The 20,099-nt window shown below is 45.0% G+C and overlaps 1 protein-coding gene across 4 annotated transcripts in view; it reads right to left on the bottom strand.

Annotated features, from left to right (window-relative positions):
- Positions 1-20,099, bottom strand: part of Cnnm1 (cyclin and CBS domain divalent metal cation transport mediator 1) — a 55,773-nt gene that overhangs the window by 4,851 nt on the left and 30,823 nt on the right. Inside the window, exons 6-10 of one of the 4 annotated variants that reach the window (XM_028774972.1) lie at positions 19,745-19,792; positions 15,974-16,036; positions 8,148-8,311; positions 534-717; positions 231-380 (exon numbers count right to left, since the gene is read on the bottom strand). In XM_028774972.1, coding sequence (XP_028630805.1) covers positions 231-380; positions 534-717; positions 8,148-8,311; positions 15,974-16,036; positions 19,745-19,792 — 609 coding nt within the window. The remainder of the gene's footprint in view (positions 1-230; positions 381-533; positions 718-8,147; positions 8,312-15,973; positions 16,037-19,744; positions 19,793-20,099) is intronic. The other 3 variants (XM_028774975.1, XM_028774984.1, XM_028774993.1) reach the window with 3 other exon arrangements.

The raw sequence follows: 20,099 nt of genomic DNA, 5'->3' as shown, positions 1-20,099 counted from the left end.
TGTTCAGTAAATGGTGACCCCGCCCTGTGTGTGTATGTGTGTGTGTGACAGAGAGACAGAGATAGATAGATAGATACATAGATAGATAGATAGATAGATAGATAGATAGATAGATAGATAGATAGACAGACAGTGCTGGAGACTCAGGGCTTCCCCAAGCCAGCTTGCTCTGAACCATGCTTGTGTCCCAGAGTGGTGATCTCCCTTTCTGCTCTGGACCCAGCCCTGACCTGCTGTTGTAGGAACAGTGACAGGAGACAGCGAGATTTGCTGTGTCTTGTGCTCCTCAAAGTTGGGCATCTCTTCCGGGGGGAAGGCCATCTCCTCCATCCTCAGGTATACCACCTCACCTGGGCTTCTCAGACCATCTGAGCGGCTGCCTATGGAGGACAGAGAGTAGGTTACCTCTGTGCCTTGGAGGAGATCTTGGGCTCTGTGAGGCACAAGATAGCTGGGCAGAAGTGGAGGAGAAAAGTAGTTTTTTTTTTTTTTTAATCGAAGAACAGCCCAGCCCATCCAGCAGACTGACTCACACGGCAAGCTGGTCCTGTTGCTCAGGAGTGTGAGGACCGGATCATCCTTTGGAGTCTGGGGTGTGCCCCGGGTGGTAGGGGCCTTGGTGGAGTCTCCATCAGTGAAGGCTTCCATATCTGGGGATTGGGGCGAGCTGTCCATATGGCAGGCCGTGAGTGCATTCTGGTACTGCTGTCGTGTGATCTGGAAGGAAGTAGACAGAGGCTCAGGAGAGCTACCCAGACACTCCATCCATGCAGCCTGCTTTCCTGAGCAGACAAGCTCTATGGGATGCTTTGGGATGCCTGGTCTGGGTCTGACATCATGAAGTGGGAGTCCTATCCAAGCTGTGTTAAGCCCAGCATCAGAAAGACAATGAATAGATCATTTACTTGCTGGCCACAATTGCAGCCAATCCCTCAATTAATTTTTATTTGCTCTAGACTTTGTAGCGTACTTGGAAGAGCCTGCATGAACCTGTTCTGGGTTGCTGTAGTGAAATATCTGAGCCTTGTACTTTATATAGAAAAGAGGTTTATTTAGCTCAAGGTCCCGGTGGCTGGAAAGTCTAACCAGCGTGGGGCTGGTGCTTGGTGAGAGCCTCCCTGGCTGCATCACAGGGGAGAAATGTAGAAAGGGAACCAGCTGACTGCAGCAAGGGGCTAAGCACATAGGCTAGCCTTGTTTGACAGCAACCTGATTTCATGAAAACCAATCCAGTCCTAGGAAAAACACACTAATCCCCTCCAAGGGTGGTACTCCCCAAAACCTACTTTCCACTAGGTTCCACTTCTGGAAGATCTACCTCATAATATTGTTCCATTGGGGACCTTGTTAACCTTTGGGGGACATGGTTAAGCCATATCCAAATCAGAGGATGTGGGCCATACAGAACTATGACCCTCGAACCTCAGTATCAGACTCAAAGGGCTTGTTACATCCAGGTTTCTGGGCCCGATTCTGAAAGTTTCTAATTTACTAGGTCAGGATATGAAACAGAATTTGAGTTTCTAGAAAGTTCCATGATGTAAGGCTACAGATACAGCGGCACTCTGGCACCCACTGGCTGAGACCTACTTAACTGAGGCACAAGTCCTGCTCGGTGTCATTTCTCTCCCTGGGAAACATTTCAAAGGACACAGCAGCACTGTGCTCATAACCGGCTTTGGTAGTTTTCAGGAGGAAACTGCTTTATACTTTATAGCAGAAATATGGGCCTCAACTCACCATCTGCCCAAGGCTTCAACAGGCTCAGTGTTCTTGTTGAGAAGAACACCTCATGCCCCAGCTCCTGCCGTCTTCCCTCACTGAGAAGTCTGAAGCCAGGTTTCCAAAAGGACAGGAAAGTTTCCTACATGAGACTTGAGAAGCCCAAGAAAGCAGCTGACCCTACCATAGCTGTGTTCTTTATAGAATTATTTTGTGTGTGTGTGTGTCTTCGAGTTTGTGTATACCATGTGTGTTTGTGGTGTCTCTGTGTGTCTGTGTATGCCATGTGTGGGCACCTGCAGAGGTCAGAAGAGGGCGCTGAGTCTCTCAGAGCTACGGTTACAGGTGTTTGTGTGGGTGCTGGGAACCGGGTCTTCTGGAAGAGCAGTAGGCACTCGCAACTACTGAGCCATCCCTCTAGTCCCCCCCGCTGTGTTCTTTAAAATATTAATTTGTATTTGTCTTCTACTTTAGTCAAATAAGGCAAAAGGATCTTTTACCCAGAGAATATAGAAGGAAACTTGCTGTCTGCTCAGCACCCATGGCTCAAGTCTCAGTTTTGCCACTTTTGAGCTGGGTAACGCTAGCCAGATCGCTAGCCGCTTTCAGTTTGTAAAACATGCCAGAGAAACTTATCACACTCCCCCACACACCTCTCAATCTGATTTTGTAAGAGGTGTACATTTCAAAGACAGGTGTCAAACTCATCTTATTTCTTCTAAACGGTCTATGACATGCCATGAGGTGGGGGGCGGGGTGGGAGGGACAGTGACCCTCAGTCAGGGTGGATTGGTGGTGCTGGGAAGACAAGTCCAGAAGCTTGGTAGAGTTAAAGCCTTCAGTAAGACAACAGCCCAAGCAGGAAGAGGTTGAAGCCAGGCAGTGGTAGAGGCTTGTTAAGGATGATGTCCAGACTTTGTTCTGGGGGGAGTGGTTGCCCTGGACACTGGATACAGGGTAGAGTTTGGGGGCGGGGTCTGCATGTCAGTGGGTAGCTGTAGAGAAGGGAAGGTACGGTGGATTCGTTATCCCTTTCTGTTCTCATGGCCTTGCTTTCACACTGCTCTAAGGAAAAGACACTTTTTAAACTTTAAAGTACTGCTGTGCTACCACATCATTGTGAGAAAATAGCTGTTGACATAAAGGGCTAGAGAGATGGCTCAGCAGTCAGGAGCATTTGTTGTTCTTGCAGAGGAACCGGGTTCGATTCCCAGGAATGCACATGGTACACAGACATGTATGTGAGCAGAATACTCATACACATAAAATGAGTAAGCCTACAAAAACCTAAAAAAGATAAGCTATTGACAGAAACTCTGTCCTGAAAAGCAGTCTCAGGGCCAGGTCCTTTTTGTCATTTCTCTCTCATTGGGCAAGTTTTGGTTTTGGTGCTAGGAGGTAAATCCAGGGCTGGTACATGCCAGACAGATGGGGGTCTGTTTAGTTACACTCCCAACCTCCACAATGGTTCAACTTAGCACATTACTGCTAAATAGAAATACTGTCTAGTAGTTAAAGAAAGTAGATACAGGCCAAGCAGTGCTATATTGTGACACCCTGTGTCCACATATAAACAAACCAAAAAAGAGAAACAGGTGAAATAATGTTCTCAGCATGGCCTTGATGGTTAACTCAGAACTTGGACAGCCAGACTCTTTTCAAGGTTCCTTTGCTGCGCTACATCTGCTGGCCTTCCATACCCACTTGTGAGAGTGCCCCCAAATGACACTGCCTTAATCCACCTCTGGTTCCTTCCCAAAATTTAAAGGTCCAGATATTATCCAGATAATACAGTGCTTTAAAAATGCCACATAATTTAGCGGCCTAAAAATGCCACATAGTTTAGTGGCCTGAAAAATTCTTTATAGTTTAGTGCTCTGAAATATGCCACATAGTTTAGTGGCCTGAAAAAAAATGCCTCATGGTTTAGTGGCCTGCACTGATCATTGTCATTTAACTTGTTTTTCTCCTCTTAACAATTTGCAAGGCAGTTTTATATGAAAACATTTACATATTTATATCTTGAAATTTTGTTTTAATCTAAAACTTTTTACTTAATGTATCTTGTATGTTTTGCCTGCATTCATGTTTGTGCAGCATGTGTATGTCGAGTGCCTGTGGGGCCAGAAGAGGGAGTCATATCCCCTGGAACTGGGGTTACAGATGGTTGTGAGCTATCATGTGGATGCTGGGAATCAAAATCAGGTCCTCTGGAAGAGCAGCCAGTGCTCTTAACCGGGTCATCTCTCCAGGCCCCATATTCGTATCTTTTGTTTGTTTGTTTGTTTGTTTGTTTGTTTTTGTTGTTGTTTTTGAGACAGGGTTTCTCTGTGTAGCCCTGGCTGTCCTGGAACTCACTCTGTAGACCAGGCTGGCCTCGAACTCAGAAATCCGCCTGCCTCTGCCTCCCAAGTGCTGGGATTAAAGGCGTGCGCCACCACTGCCCGGCCCCATCTTTGTATCTTACATTCAAATATATTTAACGAATTACACGGTATCCAAAGAACATTGTTAATGCTCAAGAAATACCCATCGATTGGCTGATGAAGCTAAGCAAGTTCCAAAGACAACCTTTCTTCTTTCTTTTTTCTTTTTTCTCTTCTCTGCTGCAATATGTCTTAGCAATAGTTTGAATTTAGATTGTCTTTCATACTTTGACCAGTTAATAATACAAGCATTTCCTAAATTATTATCTTGAGATTAACAAAAGGTAATATTTCCCTTTTGGGCATGTTGACTTAGCAGCCAATGCACTCAGAGTTTAACCTTTAGGCTAGTGAATGTCTCTTGGCACATTATGAACTTGTGACTTGGGGATAGCTTACTAGCCTTCAAAACAGGACCCTGCAATTTAGGAATTCCACCACTAGATGGTGACAGGAATCAGGTCGAAGTTATATAACACCATAAAGTGGTTGCCAAATGTTCTTAGCTTAACAATGCTGCCTACAGGACAGAAACTAAATAAAAAATAAATTCGCAAGGATGCTTTGGGGGCTTCATAATGTATAAACATCTATGAATCATGGCTTTGTTTAAAACCTTACCCAGAAAACCAAGATGTGCCTTTCTAGCTTGTGTTAAACTTGTCTTGAAATCATATTACTCCTGAACATAATAATTTGGGAACTTTATTGGACAAGGAAGGTCACTCAGGACCTTTTCTACCAGCAGCTGGGGAGTGGGCCTGGGAAAGCACTTTTGCATGCAGTGTTCATTTTATGTCCCTAGGCGCTATAAGGTAGACCACTTGCCTGGGGTGTCTGAGGCCCCAGATTCAATCCTTAGCACTACAGAAAGGAAGGGAAGGAGGGAGGGAAGGAAGATGAGGAGAAAGAGAGAGAGAAAGAGAGAGCACACTGGGAGAGGAATGTGGGGGAGTTGCCTCAATCATCTCTTGAATTGGGAGGAGGTGAGTTTTAGCTTATGGTATAAGAAAAATTGTACATTACACAGTAGAGGAGGAAACCAAACCCTAACACATTTATCTTGTCCCTCAGTAGGACTAATAGTTTTCTGAAGCCACAGGTTTAAAGAGAGTTTGACTAATGCTTTAATTAGCCATCCTTCTCAATTTTAAAATTTTTAGGTGGAAAAAGGGCTATGTTTGGTGTTTCTCAGAAGCTTGGACCAGAACATGACCCTCTAGTGTGACAAAAAGAACATGTCCTCCTCAGTTCTCCTGAGATTTGTCCTTGGGTTCCAGTTCCAACCACCACTCTCTCAGGATGGGAACGCTTTCCTTGTTATTTGTGGGAAGTCACCTTCTCTTAGCTCCGGGGATGGGGACTTAGGAAACCGTTAAAAATCTCCTCTGTCAGAGGCTTTCATCTCAGTCTGGTTGTCCTACCCGGTCCAGTCAAGACAAAGAACACTCCTCTCAGCCCTCGGCCTCATGGCTGCTTATTTAAGCCCCATGGTTAAAGGGTCTTGTTTCTTTTCCATCCCACAGTACCAAGCCAAGTGGACACTGATTTTTTGAACTTCAGTCATAAATGGTGCCATATGACCCTCAAATTCTACACACTACGCGCTGACACCTAATTCTGAGGGAGAAGGCATTAAGGAGGCAGGCTTCGGGAGGGGATCAGGACGGTGTGACTTCTCTTTTATGCAGGTTCACTCCCTTCACTCTTTCTCTACTCTCTAACGTCTGAGGACACAAGGTCCATGAGGAAGTGGGCCCTCAACACTGGATCTACTGGCCCCATGACCCTTCCCAGGTTATAGCAGTGTAAGTTGTACATTCTATGATAATTTGTGCCAGCAGCCTGAATTGACTTAGGTGAACAGGAAGACCCAAGAAAAAAAACAAAAACAAAACAAAACAAAACAAAACAAAACAAAACAAAACAAAAAAGGGAGCCCTCCTTTTCCCTCCATTTAAAATGTTTTAAAGTTGAGAAGGGTGGCCAGGTAAAGCATTAGTCAAACTCTCTTTAAACCTGTGGCTTCAGAAAACTTTTAGTCCTACTTAATGGTTTTTTTCCCCCCATTGCTGGGGAAATGAACTAAAAATAGAATCCAAATGCCATATGCTGCCCCAGAGGGCCCAGGGGCTCTGCTTCTTACACTCTATTCCCACCACACCACCACCCGCCTGTCACAGGCCAGGGCTCGGATCCCGGAACCCCACTGCTCTCGTCTCTATTCTGAGCATTCTCCTTCTCCCTCTCTCCCTCTTCAGTTCTCAGCAAGTATCCTTTCTTCAGCCTGCTCTGATGGCCACTTCAAAGGTAGCCATGTCTCCTCTGCTGTTTATGCCACAGCTCAGTCACTAGCACTTGAACTTAGTTACTGTGTGCTTACCTGTCTCCCTCATCCTGATAATGCCATATAATCTCTAGAAAAGCAGCTGTCACAGTGTCTCATCAATGCCAGGCACAAAGCAGACATGGGTGAGACAGCTGACAGTCCGTGACCTGAACTTATGAGCCCAGTACTACAAACCAGCAGAGCTAGCACGCTAGTTCTTTTGTCCTGCACGCCTGCTATCCCCACCTCGGAGGAAGGTCTGCATTAGCACTGAGAAGTCTTTGAGGCTGGAAGTCATGGGCTGTGATTTTCTCAGGTTAGCTTCTCTGCCCTCAGACTTGGGTATCCAGTCATACCTGTGAGTAGTGCTCAGCTGGTTCATGGTTGCTTCTACCTGGGTTAACATTCTACAGCTCTCCCTGACCTCGCAGGGCCCGGGCTTCAGAAGCAGACAGAAGCATTAACTCGGAAGCTTGACTCTAACTTTTCAGCCAGATGATCTTATGCTGAAGCCTCAACTTCATTTGCACCAAGGGAAGGGTAGTAGCACCTACCTCAGAGGGCAGTTGTGAGATTTAACAGGGATTCAGATAAAGGGTTCAGTAAAGCTTCTTGTGGGATGCTCTCTGTCCTGTAGCCCTCAGCCTGCCTCATTTGGCAAGTTCTGGCCCTTCTGCTGGTACTATTCAATGGTTTCTCTCTCTCTGTCTCTGTCTCTGTCTCTCTCTGCTGGTTCCTCTCTGTTCAGTGTTCAATAGTTCCTCTCTGTCTCTATCTTTGTCTCTCTCTGTCTCTCTCTGTCTCTGTCTCTCTGTCTCTGTCTCTCTCTCCATGACTACTTTTATTGGCTGACCATCACTAAAAGTATTTGCAGAGTCCTGGCACATAAAACCAGCCAGCACACCCCGGAAGTTATCAGTGTTCTGGGCAGAAGGAAATTACTCTCTCCCACTGTATGATTTCAGTGGCTGGTACAGTTTTCAAGTGTATTCACTGGATGTTTCGTTGGACTGGGCTAAGTGGGGCTCTAGCTAAGGTCTCAAGGCCAAGTTTATAGTGTTTTACTGAATGTCATAAAATAAAATCCAGTAGAGTAAGTTAAAGGGAGAAAATTTAAAAGCTTCCCGTGTACTGCAATGCTAAGGAAAGAGATGAGGCAGCCTTTCTTAAGCGCAGGTCACTCAGGGTGACTACATCTGTCCATGATGCATTTTTAGAGTGGTTCTTCACTGACCCACTTTAATATTATGGTTTAGAAATTCCATCATATAAATCAATATACTATCATAGAAGATCATCATGGGTTTCTGTATGCCTGATTTATTTATCCCTTGCCAACTGATCTTGAAAAAAATGAATAAAATCACTCTGGTGCCAATGCCAGAGGTCCAAAAGAGACAGTTCTGTTAGAAACACATCTCAGACAAGCTCCTATCCCTTTAATTTGTGCCTTAGCATCTCCATAGGAAATAAAGAAATCAGAGATCACGGCTGTGACAAGTGATTAATAACAACTATGATGTACAGTAACAGTCAAGCTTACTAAAAGCAGGGCTTTGTACAGCCAGGGAAGAACTGTCACCCAGCACGCCATGGGACAGGGAAATGGCATATGTATTATGCCTAGGTCTGTCCCACTCCCCAGCTCGCTGCCCTCTGGGAGGAGTTACCTTCACAAACTGCACATCACTGAGAATGTGCACAGAGTAGTCAGGTGTGTAGAGGTTGTTGCTGCCGCTGTACAGCTGCGTGTTGCTCCCACCGAAGTCACTGCGCTCTCGGTTTGGAGACTCGGAGCGATTCAACCCGCTGCAGCGAGAAGGGGACCGGTTTACTGCAGATGGTGAGGAAGAGGGAAGGGAACAAGAGAGGAGACAAGGAATGGGGGGTGGGAAAAAGAGAGGAAGGATGAGAGGAAGGAGGAAGAGAGAGAAAGGCGCTGTTTACCGAGGTCCCATGGCACTGCCAGGCCTAGCTATGTAAGGACAAGGGCCCATACCCCACTAGAGCCCAAGAAGGGAGTGGCTTGTCGGTGTTGCCTCCTGTGAAACACAGCCTGGCCTGGGGAGGAAGCCAGAGTGCTCCATTTCCCTAGCTGGGAGCAGAAGTAGGAGGCCATCTTGGCTCTTGTCTTTAAGTTAGGTGTAGGAGGACCCCCAAATACACAAGGAGAGTGCTGTGGACATGGTGCTTCTCTACTGGGGCAAGGTACTGTACACAGACCTGTGACAGAAAGACCAAGGTCTTAGGCTTATCTTCAGAATCTCCTGTCATTTCACCATAGCCATATTTTAGTGGGGCTAACTTGGCCTGCCTTATAGCAGTGGCAGGCTGTGGGCTCATGAGCCATGAGGGTAAATCATCACAAGTTGCATAGCATGTTAATATGCAATTAAAGTGTATTTTAAAAAAAGATTTATTTATTTATTTTATATATGAGTACACTGTCACTGTCTTCAGACACACTAGAAGAGGGCTTCAGATCCCACTAGAGATGGTTGTGAGCCACCATGTGGTTGCTGGGAATTGAATTCAGAACCTCTGGAAGAGCAGTCAGTGCTCTTAACCACTGAGCCATCTCTCCAGCCCCCCAGTTAAAGTGTTTTATCCTTGCCTTTCATACCTGTTTATACCAACGTATAAAGCAAGGTTCAACTCTTATTCCGTTTCCCAACTGATGCCTTCTGCACGTCTTCCCAAGACACTAAGGAGGCTGCTGGCTTCTGAGAGCTCAGATCTACCTCAGCTCACTCAAGTGAAGACTCAAAGTCTTCAAAGTTCGTTCAGGGTAGAAACTTAGGGGCTTGAATCTGCCCCATGAGATGATGCTTGTGTCAATCAAGATGTCTGATCAGCTCCCGCTGGAGTGCGTCACAGAGTCTGATGACTTGTCTATTTGCTAAGTCATTACAGCTTGGCAAACCACGCAGTGAAAATACTAAACAGAGGTTGAATCAGGTTTTCTCTAGAACCACAGGGCGACCGCTTTCGTATGCTTATAGAACCAAAGATTCCACTTTTTTACCTTAGTCATCTCTGAAAATGCCATTTACTTGCTTGAAGCTATTTGGCCTCAGAAACCTGGGATTGGCCTTGACTTCCCTACTCCCTTAGGACCACGTCAAGACCTGCTATTAGCCTCTAACCCAAAGGGCTCTCTCTGCTTTCTCTCTCTTTCTACTCAAGGACCGTTACCATCAGTTTTGTCTGGGTCCCGATCTGTTCTCCTTACTAATCTCAAACAGCGGCTTCCTATCAGTGGTGGGGTGGTGAAATCCCATGACTTCAAGTCGATGCCAGACACTCCAATAGTGAAAACCCAATTTATACGCTGGGTTTCCCCTTCCCTGCATACATATAAAATTTAACTTGCAATTTAGATACGATAAGACACCATTTATCACTAAGTATTAACTAATGAAATAGAATTATAATACATACTAAGATAAAAGTTGTTTATACATTGCAAATTCCCTATTTCCTAAATTTTCAATTTAATACTTATGGATCTTTATTATCATTGGCAATGGAAATCACAAAAAGTAGAAGTGTGGATAAAAGGAGACCACTGAGATCTGCTTCCATAAATTCACTTCTGACTCTACCTGAGTAAAACCAGACTCCTTGCTGAACCCCACTTTCCTTACTGATTTAGTCTTGGGTCCCTCTTTCTTCTCTTGGCTTCTGGCTTCCTTGGGCATCCTGAATCACAGAAGTGCCTCTTTCTGAGAAGGTGCCAGTCTCTTGGTTCCCAAGCCTTCCTGCCAAGGTGGCCTCCTTCTTAATCCCTAGCTGTCTCTGGAGATGCTCACTTCCCTGAAGACTTCATCTGCGTACCCTGAGAAGCTCCCTCAGGTTCACTGTTACTGCCTCTTTCCAGTCCTTCAAAAAACATGTTTTACAAAAATTAATTACATATTCGTCAGATCTGTTGAACCGTAAATTCAGTGAGGGTAGCACCCTTGCCTTTGCTGTTCATCATCAGTACACACCCTCAGAGCCCAACCTGAAGCAGGTACTCAGTACAAAGGCAGAGTGGACAAATCTGTACCCATCAGCCCTTGAAGGGACTTTAATTTAGAATCTAAATCCTGTTTAAGGGAAGCCTATTTCTCTAAGAAGCTAGGGTTGATAGCAGGATGCCAGAAATGTTGCTGTATAGAGTTAAATCCAAGAAGCTTCAGGCCTTGGCCTGGCAGCTTAGGGGAGAGGCCAGGGGGCACCAAGACTCTACCTTCTCTTTAATAACAGTGCTTGAGACAAGAGGTCCTGGAGCCAGGCCTGTGGAAGTGGCTCATTCATAGGTGTTGGAGGACTAGACTGTCCAGAATGACTAAGGACTGACATGTCAGTGACAGAGAACATAGGGACACAAGCACCAGTGGCTATGGGTTATAAGACTGTGGTCTTGGTCCCTTGAAAACAAACTGATGGGTTCTGCCTTGGCCAAATCTGCTTGTAGCTCTTCAGGGTAGCACCTGGCTAAGCAAGCCAGAGCTCTGTCCTCTGGGGCAGTTGTGTGAATAGCATGTAGTTTTGCAGAAGGGCAGCTTCTTTGGCGTGTGATCAGGGTCTGCAGAACTGACTCGGCATCCATCGAGTCAGGCATAGCTCAGGGGAGAAGGCGTGAGCTCCGCCTGCAGCTTCATGGTTGCATCTTCCACTTTTCCTGACCAAACAGGGGCTTTGCAGCCCACAGCTTCTGCCCCACATCGTCATCTTAGGTCATGTTTCTGTACACTATTTGGGAAGGAAGACAGAAATAGAACCTATCTTATCTACTGAACTCTCCCCATCTTCGGGTGCATCTGCCTGGATCACTTCCATTCCTTATAGGGAATAGAGGCAAATACATTCTAGTTCTCTACAAAGCTCTCATCATGAGCATCAGGATAAGGAGATCATCTTGCTTTTACTCAGGGACTCATGTTACACACACACACACACACACACGTGTACATATACATATACATATATATATATATATATATATCACTGTTGTGTTGTAAGGAGAAATATATTTTAACATTTTAAAAATTAAATATACCATTGGATGTTTATTTATAAAATCTAAAAGATTCTCAACACCAAAAGATACAACTGTGTTGTAAAAGGAATTAAGAGGAAAGAAAAAAGGAATCCTCATTTCGTGACAAAGAAACTCCCAGCTCATCCGAATGCTGTGCAAGATGGATGTTTCATCGTCCCAGGGCCTGACATTCCTCAATAGGTAGGACACTGATGACTTGGCATTTCGGTAATTGTGCACATGCTCTGAGGCTTCAGAGCCAGGGAGATGGGAATGGAAATGCTTTTAATAAAAAAGAGAAGAAATCAGTAACAGACGAGTGTCCCAGCAGCATGGCAAACTAGTTCAAGTTGTCCAATTCCCCTTGGCATTTCCTAAGAGCACAGAGGCACGGCTTGGGGAACGAAGCAAAGTGGAAAACCCTAAGTGTGGTGCAAGGGGGCTTGGATGCAGCAGATCAGACAACAGAACACATCGCTGCTGACCACAGACACCAACAGGAGCTGGGCCAAGTGGCCAACATGCCTCTGTCCTTTTGGTCTTATACCATGTAGCTGGCTCCAGGGTGACTGGGTAGAAGGGAACACTGCTTCCTACTCATCATCACTGGAGGACTGTGGTCTACCTCCTTCTACTACATTGCTGCCAGTGTGTGGTCATCTTGAGCTGTCTGTCCTGGCTAGCAGCCTAGAGTGACTGAGTTTGGGTGGAGAATATATTGCACTAAAATTTGGGGAGGTAGAAGAAGGCATGGAGGAATATTTTATATAGTAATTGATGCTGGATAGACTTTCCTTTAATCTGTACTAATATACTGTCACCTTGAAGATTGTCACGTAGCTCTGGAACTCTTGCCTCTCTTGTGCCTACCTTTATCTAGGGAACCCTCACAGGGAACAAAACTCAAAACTCACAAGCATAATGCTTGACTCCCCTTTGGAGCATGAAGATTTGTGGGAACAAAAGGGCTCTGTGCCTGCCTGTCTACATCCTTTCTGATCATCAGAGAGGGATGAGGGAGAACAGCTTTCCTTTGGTCATGGTTACTACCACAGGCCATCTGTGTTCCCCAAATTAGATAGGGGTGGGGTTTAATTACACAGGCTTATAAGAGTACAAACTAAGATTATTAAAATTCATCATTCTTGGTAGGGCTTTTTTTTTTTAACATCAGACAACCAAATGCCAAGAGCCAGCTCTCCGTCAAGCCCCACGTGAACCCTGCAAGTCAGCCCCAGTTACGATCCCAGATGAACTTGCTCACGTTTCAAGGAGTGTGTTAATGGTTCCCAAATGTTTACTGCACAAGAGCCAACCCCAAGGGATATTTCCACTTGCCACATTGTACAAAGCTGGAAGATTATTTTTAGGGACTCCTTGGATACTCAGGGAGAAAGCGACGTCCTCTTTGATCTCACAGCACATTATGGGTAGACAATAGCCTTGGTGGTGATGTCTCTGTCTCTGTGCTTCTGTGGATTTAGGAGGATTGCCATGGGAAAGTCAATATTGTCTCCATCAGGAGAAGGACGAGGGAATGAATGTGGCGAGAGGGAGAGATAACTGCAGTGGGGCCAAGGAGAAGTTTCATTTTTAAACAAAAGCACCTGCAAAGTTAGCTAATTGCACTGTTCTCTGGAGGTGATCCATGGACCACTAAGCCCTCCTTACTTCAGAAAGAAATGCCTCATGGATAATGATTTACAGTCACATGCTCAGTATTTCTGAAATATTTGGTACAAGGACTCTTGGACTTGGTCCAATGTGAGCACCATATTCATTAGCATGGCTAGTGCAAACATTGCCCTCTAGGGGGTGCAAAATGCTTACATGTAGAGATGCAGTAACCCCCAGGCACGAGGAAGCAGAATGAGGGACCTGGAGTCCTCATCTCTCTACCTACTTCCGACACACACAAGACTGACCAGATGGCTTACCGTCTGTGAGTCTTTCTCCCTATAATAATCCCTGCCCATCTCCCAGGGCAGCTGTGGGGACTAGGATAAAATGACAATGTCTTTTAAGAAATCTCTTCTTAACTTTCAAAATTTACTTTTATGTGTACACACTCATGTTTTATCTGCAAGTATATTTGTACACCGTGTAAAATGCCTAGTATCCACTGAGGCCAGAAGAGGGCACTAGATCCCCAGTATCTGGAGTTACAGAAGGTTCTGAGCTGCCATGTGGGTACTGAGAATTCAATCTGAGTCCTCTACGAGAGGAGCAAGTGCTCTTAAGTTTTGACCTCTTTTTCAAGAACTCTGATTTGTTTTTAAAACCCTTTCATTTCTAGCGGTTACTTTTTTCCCTGTGCAAGACAGGTTAAGGCTTACTATGTATAAAGCTTATATTTCTGGAGCAGAAATAAAGACTGGAACCAGAAGGAACCCACGATTTCTTGCCACAAAACTCCCAGGCATCTTTGCTAACATGGGACAGAAACAAGAGTCCATGTAAGAGGTAATGCTGTAGTATAGGGGCCTGAGAATGTCAGCCAGCTATCATGGAGGCTAGCGGAGCGGTTGTCCCAAGATAGAGCCCAGCAGCAAGAATGGTAGAAAGAGCAGAAGGAGAAGGTATCCGTTACTTCTAGCTTTCTCTTGTTGCACCTATGACTGGTCCACTCTGCAGAGCTCAACCAAGACTGGGAAAAAGATGGGCTGGTTCTCAACTTTTTTTTTTTTTTTTTTTTTTTAGCAGTTTCCCATTGGATTAAATATACACAGTCATGGAGAATAGGGAGAAGACTGAAAGAACTCTCTGGGGTACATACCCGCAGAGGAGAAGGAGGAAGTCTTTTTGTCCCTGGTGGGAGAAGGGCTACACAGTGATTCTGTTTATCCTCTGGCATTGGGTTACAGACTTTTTTTTTCGTAATAAATACTGTGACTACTATCCTTTACACTGAGAAATTATAACTAATTGGGTTGTCTGGCTAGTTAAGGGTTAATTAAAAAGAAAAATACATGCCTGCTTTGATTCCTCTGGTTTAAAATCCTGTAAAACTACGCACCTCCCTTTCTGCAGCTCATTTGCAGTACAGTCTTGGCATTCACCAAGATTTGAAGGTCCGTGATGTGGTCATTTCTAATTTTGCTGGCATGCGGGGGTTAGACCGCCTAGCTGGTGTGGATACCAGATTGGCATCTCACATTGAACTGTTCTAGCCTGTGGCCATTGGGAAGGCATGAATTCTCACAAAGCAAGAGGATCTTTATTTCTTAGTGGAAAATTATCATCCATGGAGACAGAAAGCTTTGGTGAAATTTGAGAAGGTGGTTAAGTTGTCTTGAACAGATAAACATGGAAACCAGATGGGTTTTGATGGGAAAATGTGATTTGGGAGACAAGTTAAAAGAACTGTGTTTGAGATTATGAATATGAGGTCTGAGGTCTCAGGACACGGTCTTTCCAATGTAGAAGGTCAACTGACCAGACATAACAGGGTTTGGGGTCACTGAGGATACGGTGGGTCTGGGGAGGAAAACATAGATGGAGCAACCACAGGGAATGGGCTTTTTTTTTCTAGTATAAAAGGAAGTTTATTTGGGATCTGGGAAGGGGATCTGAGGAAGGGAGTAGAGGCAGAGAAAGAAAGGGGACAGAGAAGGACAGAGAGAAGGGAAGAGGCCAGTGGAAACACATGGAGAAAGAGGAAGAAGGTGGAGGGAGGGAGAGAGGGAGGAAGGGAGAGATGGAGAGGGAAGAAGGGAGAGAGAGAAGGGGAGAGAGAGAGAGCGGGGGGGGGGAGAGAATGACTTTTTAACTGCAGGAAAATGTATTTAATACATTCCTGCTTTGGTCTTCACTCCATGGTACTAAGAGATCAACTTCTAAAGACAGAACCAACATAAACAGCTATTTAATTATTCAGATTTACTGTACCCAATGCAGTCATTGGGTTACGGAGTGCCCTAATAGGTTTCACTAGATTTAAGAAGAAAACCATCAAGTTTTATATCATTAACATGAGGAGTTACACCTAATGAAAAGCTATTTGGGCACTTTTACAAATTACCTCTGTGTGTGCAGAAATGCAACTATCACTCAGCAGATTACTAAGAAGAGGGGAATGGGTTAGTAGACTACAGGGAAGCAAAGTTTGAAGAAAAAGAGGCGCTAGGAAGGTAGGACAGTGTTCCATCATTTCCTCCATCTCTTCAGCTGAGCTTTATATCCCTCCACTCATCAAATTATGTGGGAGAACTTACATCACTTCTCACCTCAACCGTGATTCCACACATATACACAGATACATAGAGAATATATATAAATATTTCCTGGCAGGAAAATTCCTAACTGATGCTATGCAAATGAGTGTTATTTGTGTGATGCTTTATGTCTTAGTCATCCATGCGCCTGCGGGTAGAGACCAGTTCTCATGCAGGACAATGAAAGGGGACCAAATGCCTCCTGCTAACCCGACTGGATCTACAGAGACCCAAGATACTCATGCATGTTTACCTGGGGAGCCTGCCAGAGAGTCCCCTCTGCTGAAGGCGAAGGTACGAGACACAGAGACAGGCACTAAGGAGTCGGGGGCCAAGGGCATGTGAGTGGCAAAGGGAAGATAAACACAAAAGAAGAGAGACAAAGCAAAGTGGGTGAGACCGGCTGTTCCTGGTTCTTCACAATATCACATTTCTTGGCAAAAATAAACCTTGCTTTGGAAAGCACAGGAATTCTATGTTTATGGAGTCACTTTCCAGAGAGACAAAATAAAATGAACTCCACTGAAGGTCTCCTGACAGGATATGCAATCACCTCAGTGGGACTCACAGATGCCAGTGACTAGCACAGCCAGTGCCCTTGGAGATAGCACATAAGCAGCCTTCTCTCTGAGGGGCCTACCTAAGCTAGCAAGTGTGCTAGAGCCCAGCACTGTGCCCTGGCCTCTGCTCTCCCAGTGGCCTCATGTCCTGTCCAACGACAGGAGAGCTCTCCGGGAGACATTCAAGGGCCAGGATGCTCCTGTGAGGGCATCTGCTAGGAGGCTGGGAGGCTGGATCCTGCCTCCCAGGTGCTACTGTTTGGCCAAAAAGAGACCTTAGGCAAAACCAGGGCAGGATTCAGTGGCTCAATTGTGAGTCGACTCTATGAATCAGGTGATTTCTAGAGATCACAAGTGTTCCGAAGCACCTCTTTCTTCTCTTTTCTCTGTTCCCAGAGACAAAAATGGTGCTGGCCATCCCTCATGGCTCAATGAAGTAGATTGCACAGGACTTCTGTCCTTCCCTCCTGTTAATCCCGATGCACTGGTCTACACAGAACTCTGTCTGTCTTATCTGTTCATTCTCAGAATCCCTTCCCAGGACCCAAATGCAAACGATCTATAGGATGAACAATCGCACAAACAATCTGTGTACATGAAATAGGCAGCTTCTGGGTCTTTATCTCCTACAGCACAGATTTGATCTGAAATTACTTATCCAAGCAGGAGAGGGGAGGGGGTTTTATACCTACCTGGTAATCATCCTGCCATAGGATGTTAATGAGTATTTGAACTGGCCTCTGTTTGCAGACACACTGGAGCAAGAAACCCCAGTCTCTAGGAGAATCAGTTCTTCCTAAATTAAATGTCTACTCTGCTAAGCAAGTGGAGGGCTCGTTCTCCCCTCCCCCTGCATACCTCTGTGTGCTCCTGTGGTACCTAAGCTCATATGAGGCTCCTCTACAAGGCCAGGGTCCCTCATCGTGGGCTCCAGGATTTCTCGGCAATCAAAATCAAGATAAAGAATAGAGTGTGAGCCGGGCACCATGGCACGCAGACAGAGGCAGGCAGATTTTTGTGAGTTCTGGTCTACATAGCAAATTCTAGGCCAGTTGGGCTACACAGTAAGACCCTGTCTCAAAAAGGAGCAGAGAATAGAGTATGGATTATGCTTCCTTGGCCACACTCAGGAACACCTGGGAGAATTCTCTGTAACCTCAGTTTAACACTGAGACACAAGTCACAGGTGATCAACCTACTAGGTCAAGACCTTGCAAGGGTTGACTGTCCTGTGGTGTGGTTTAGGCTCAAGCTCCACCTCCCAACCACATGCTGACGTTCCTGGCTGGTAAAATGTCAAACCAGGGGCTCCTAGACCGCAACATCAGCACCAGCTCAGAGAACAACACTGAGGTGGGGGTGGACTTTGCATTTAGCTCACAGTTCACTCAGGGGGAAGAATTTGATGGAGGATGGACAACCTCTTCCCCCCTACTGGGCAATGTTCTTTGTCTTTTCTGAACATGTATGTGCAAAGGCTCAGAAGCATGGGAAAGCAAAGAGAAGTTAGTGCTTCCCTTTAGTTAGTTAAATACAAAGTATACTGATTCATGTATATGAAGATGCCCTGGTAAAATCCATCATTTTATGTTATCTTAAAACATTAATAAAATATGAAGAAAAAAAGACTGCGGTTGCAAGTTTACTCTTCTCACTGATAAAACTCAGGGATTTTTGATAGAACTAGGATCTGGGGAAGTCAGATATCTTCTTACTTGATTGGATTTGCTTTTAGTTTACTTATTTGGGTGTCTGTGGGTGGGTGTGGCATAGCATGTGGGTGAGGAATGGTATCTTTTCCAATGTGGGCTCCAGGGTAACAAACTCAGTCATCAGACTCAGCAGCAAAGGCCTACAAATTGGGGAGGGAAGGGGAAGATAAGATTTACAGAACTCTTTGTTTTCTGTTTTTTGTTTGTTTGTTTGTTTGTTTTCAAAGCTCTTTTTGAAGAGCTGGAACAGAGTCAGAGCTTCTAGGTAGCATCTTACAGTCCTAGGAGCAGGATCTAGTGTGATTCAAGGTGCCTCCTTCTGAGAATAAAGGGGTTACATGTTACCTCTTCCTAGAACTTGTCTCTCACCTTTTCAATTCTCTATACTGAATATTGATGCTTCTTTTATCAATCTTACTCAGCAGTCATTGGCTGACATAAATACCATATTATATTACAGTTTTTTTTCATTTTTTTTAAAAGCAAATCTGCTTCAGCTCAAGTTCTATATCATCATGGGCAGAACAGACACTTAAGACTTCATTTCAGCCAGCTGGTGGGCTAGACAGTAAAATGACATGGTAAATTATTCTATCATTTCCATACAGAGATTGAATTCTGGACCATGATGAATCTAAAATCTGTATTCATTGTGCTTTATGAACTAGTCACGACACAGGAGATGCCCCATCTAGTTAAGTCATCAACTGGCTAGGTGATTTGTAACAAATCATTTCTTCACTTTTTCTTATTAAAATCTTAATTAATAAACTTATTTATTTATTATCTAGTTTTGAGGGACTAGGATTTGAACTCAGGGCCTTGCCCTTGCTAGACAACTACTTGACCACTGCTTTATAAACCCAGTCCCTTTTTTTTTCTCATTCTGAAGTGACATCTATACCTTGCTGTTCTTGGCATGTGATGCTTCAAAGCCTTCTGCTAAATCCAAATATAAAACACTATGTAAAATCTCTTTTATGGTGAAAGGAAATACCCTATTTGACACTAAAGTGGCTACTGCAAAATTTAAACCAATGAATCTAAAGGAATTCTAGAGAAAATTCTTTCTAGATTACATGTAGATCACAAGTGAAGCCATGCTTTCTACACACACAAACACACAAGCTCTGCACAGAAACTAGCAAGAAGGTGGAGCACAGAAGGGCAGATGAAGCCAGCCACCAGCGCTGTGACAGGCTGCACCCCCACACATCCCCAAGCAGCATGCATGGCCAGCTGGCAGAGATTGTAGGCAAGGAAGGAGCAATGGCTAAGCAGCAGATGGCACCAGCCTTGATTTACAACACCAAGTGTCACAGTCACCTTTTCCTGAGGGCAACCATCACAGACAAAAAAAATTATGGCACTTCAGATAAAGACCAAGGGTGAGTGAATTACCATCACAGAGAAGGAAAGACTGAACCACCACCAGAGCATACGGGTCAACTGCCTACATTCCCTGGCAGGTGACAACTCATGGTGCCCCAATCCAAGCCACACTTCTGTTCATCATTTGTGCGTGAACAGAGACACGACACCACAGTACGTGTTCTAGACACACAAAAGCTAAGCCTCCATGCTCCGTGGGTACCTGGTGGGAGGCAGTGTTCCAAGCATAGCATTACAAAGAAGCTGCCAGCATTCGAGTTAACCCAGCCCGTGTTCAAATAGCTTGGTTCCGGCTCCCAAAGTGGGCTGAGGCAGGACTATGAGGGGAAGACATGAGGAAGGGGCTTGAGGGATACATACGGAAGACAGAGGATCCAGCCAGACTTCCAACCTTCCGCACATCATTATCTAAGGACAGAAGGATGCAGTGGGTTTCAGAAGTAATTCAGAAAACATATCAGCTTATGGAAATCTCCCTTCTACTCCACCCCAGCACCAATTAACCCTGCAGAAATCGGGCAATCAAACAGGAGGGTAAGGAAGAGGGGTAAAAGTGAAACAATGTGTCTTTTCTTACTGAAAACCACGTTCTCCACCCCCAACACTCTCTACACGATCACCTTTTCCACTCCCAATTCAGTTTTCTTCCGCTTATTCTTAAAGCCAAACAAAATCTGAAGAAAAGTTATTTTTATCCCCTCTTTGCAGAGAAGGA

The sequence above is a fragment of the Grammomys surdaster genome, unplaced genomic scaffold, assembly GCF_004785775.1.
Source record: "Grammomys surdaster isolate TR1022 unplaced genomic scaffold, NIH_TR_1.0 66, whole genome shotgun sequence".
Classification (NCBI taxonomy): Eukaryota; Metazoa; Chordata; class Mammalia; order Rodentia; family Muridae; genus Grammomys; species Grammomys surdaster.
This window is presented reverse-complemented; position numbering and strand designations above follow the sequence as displayed.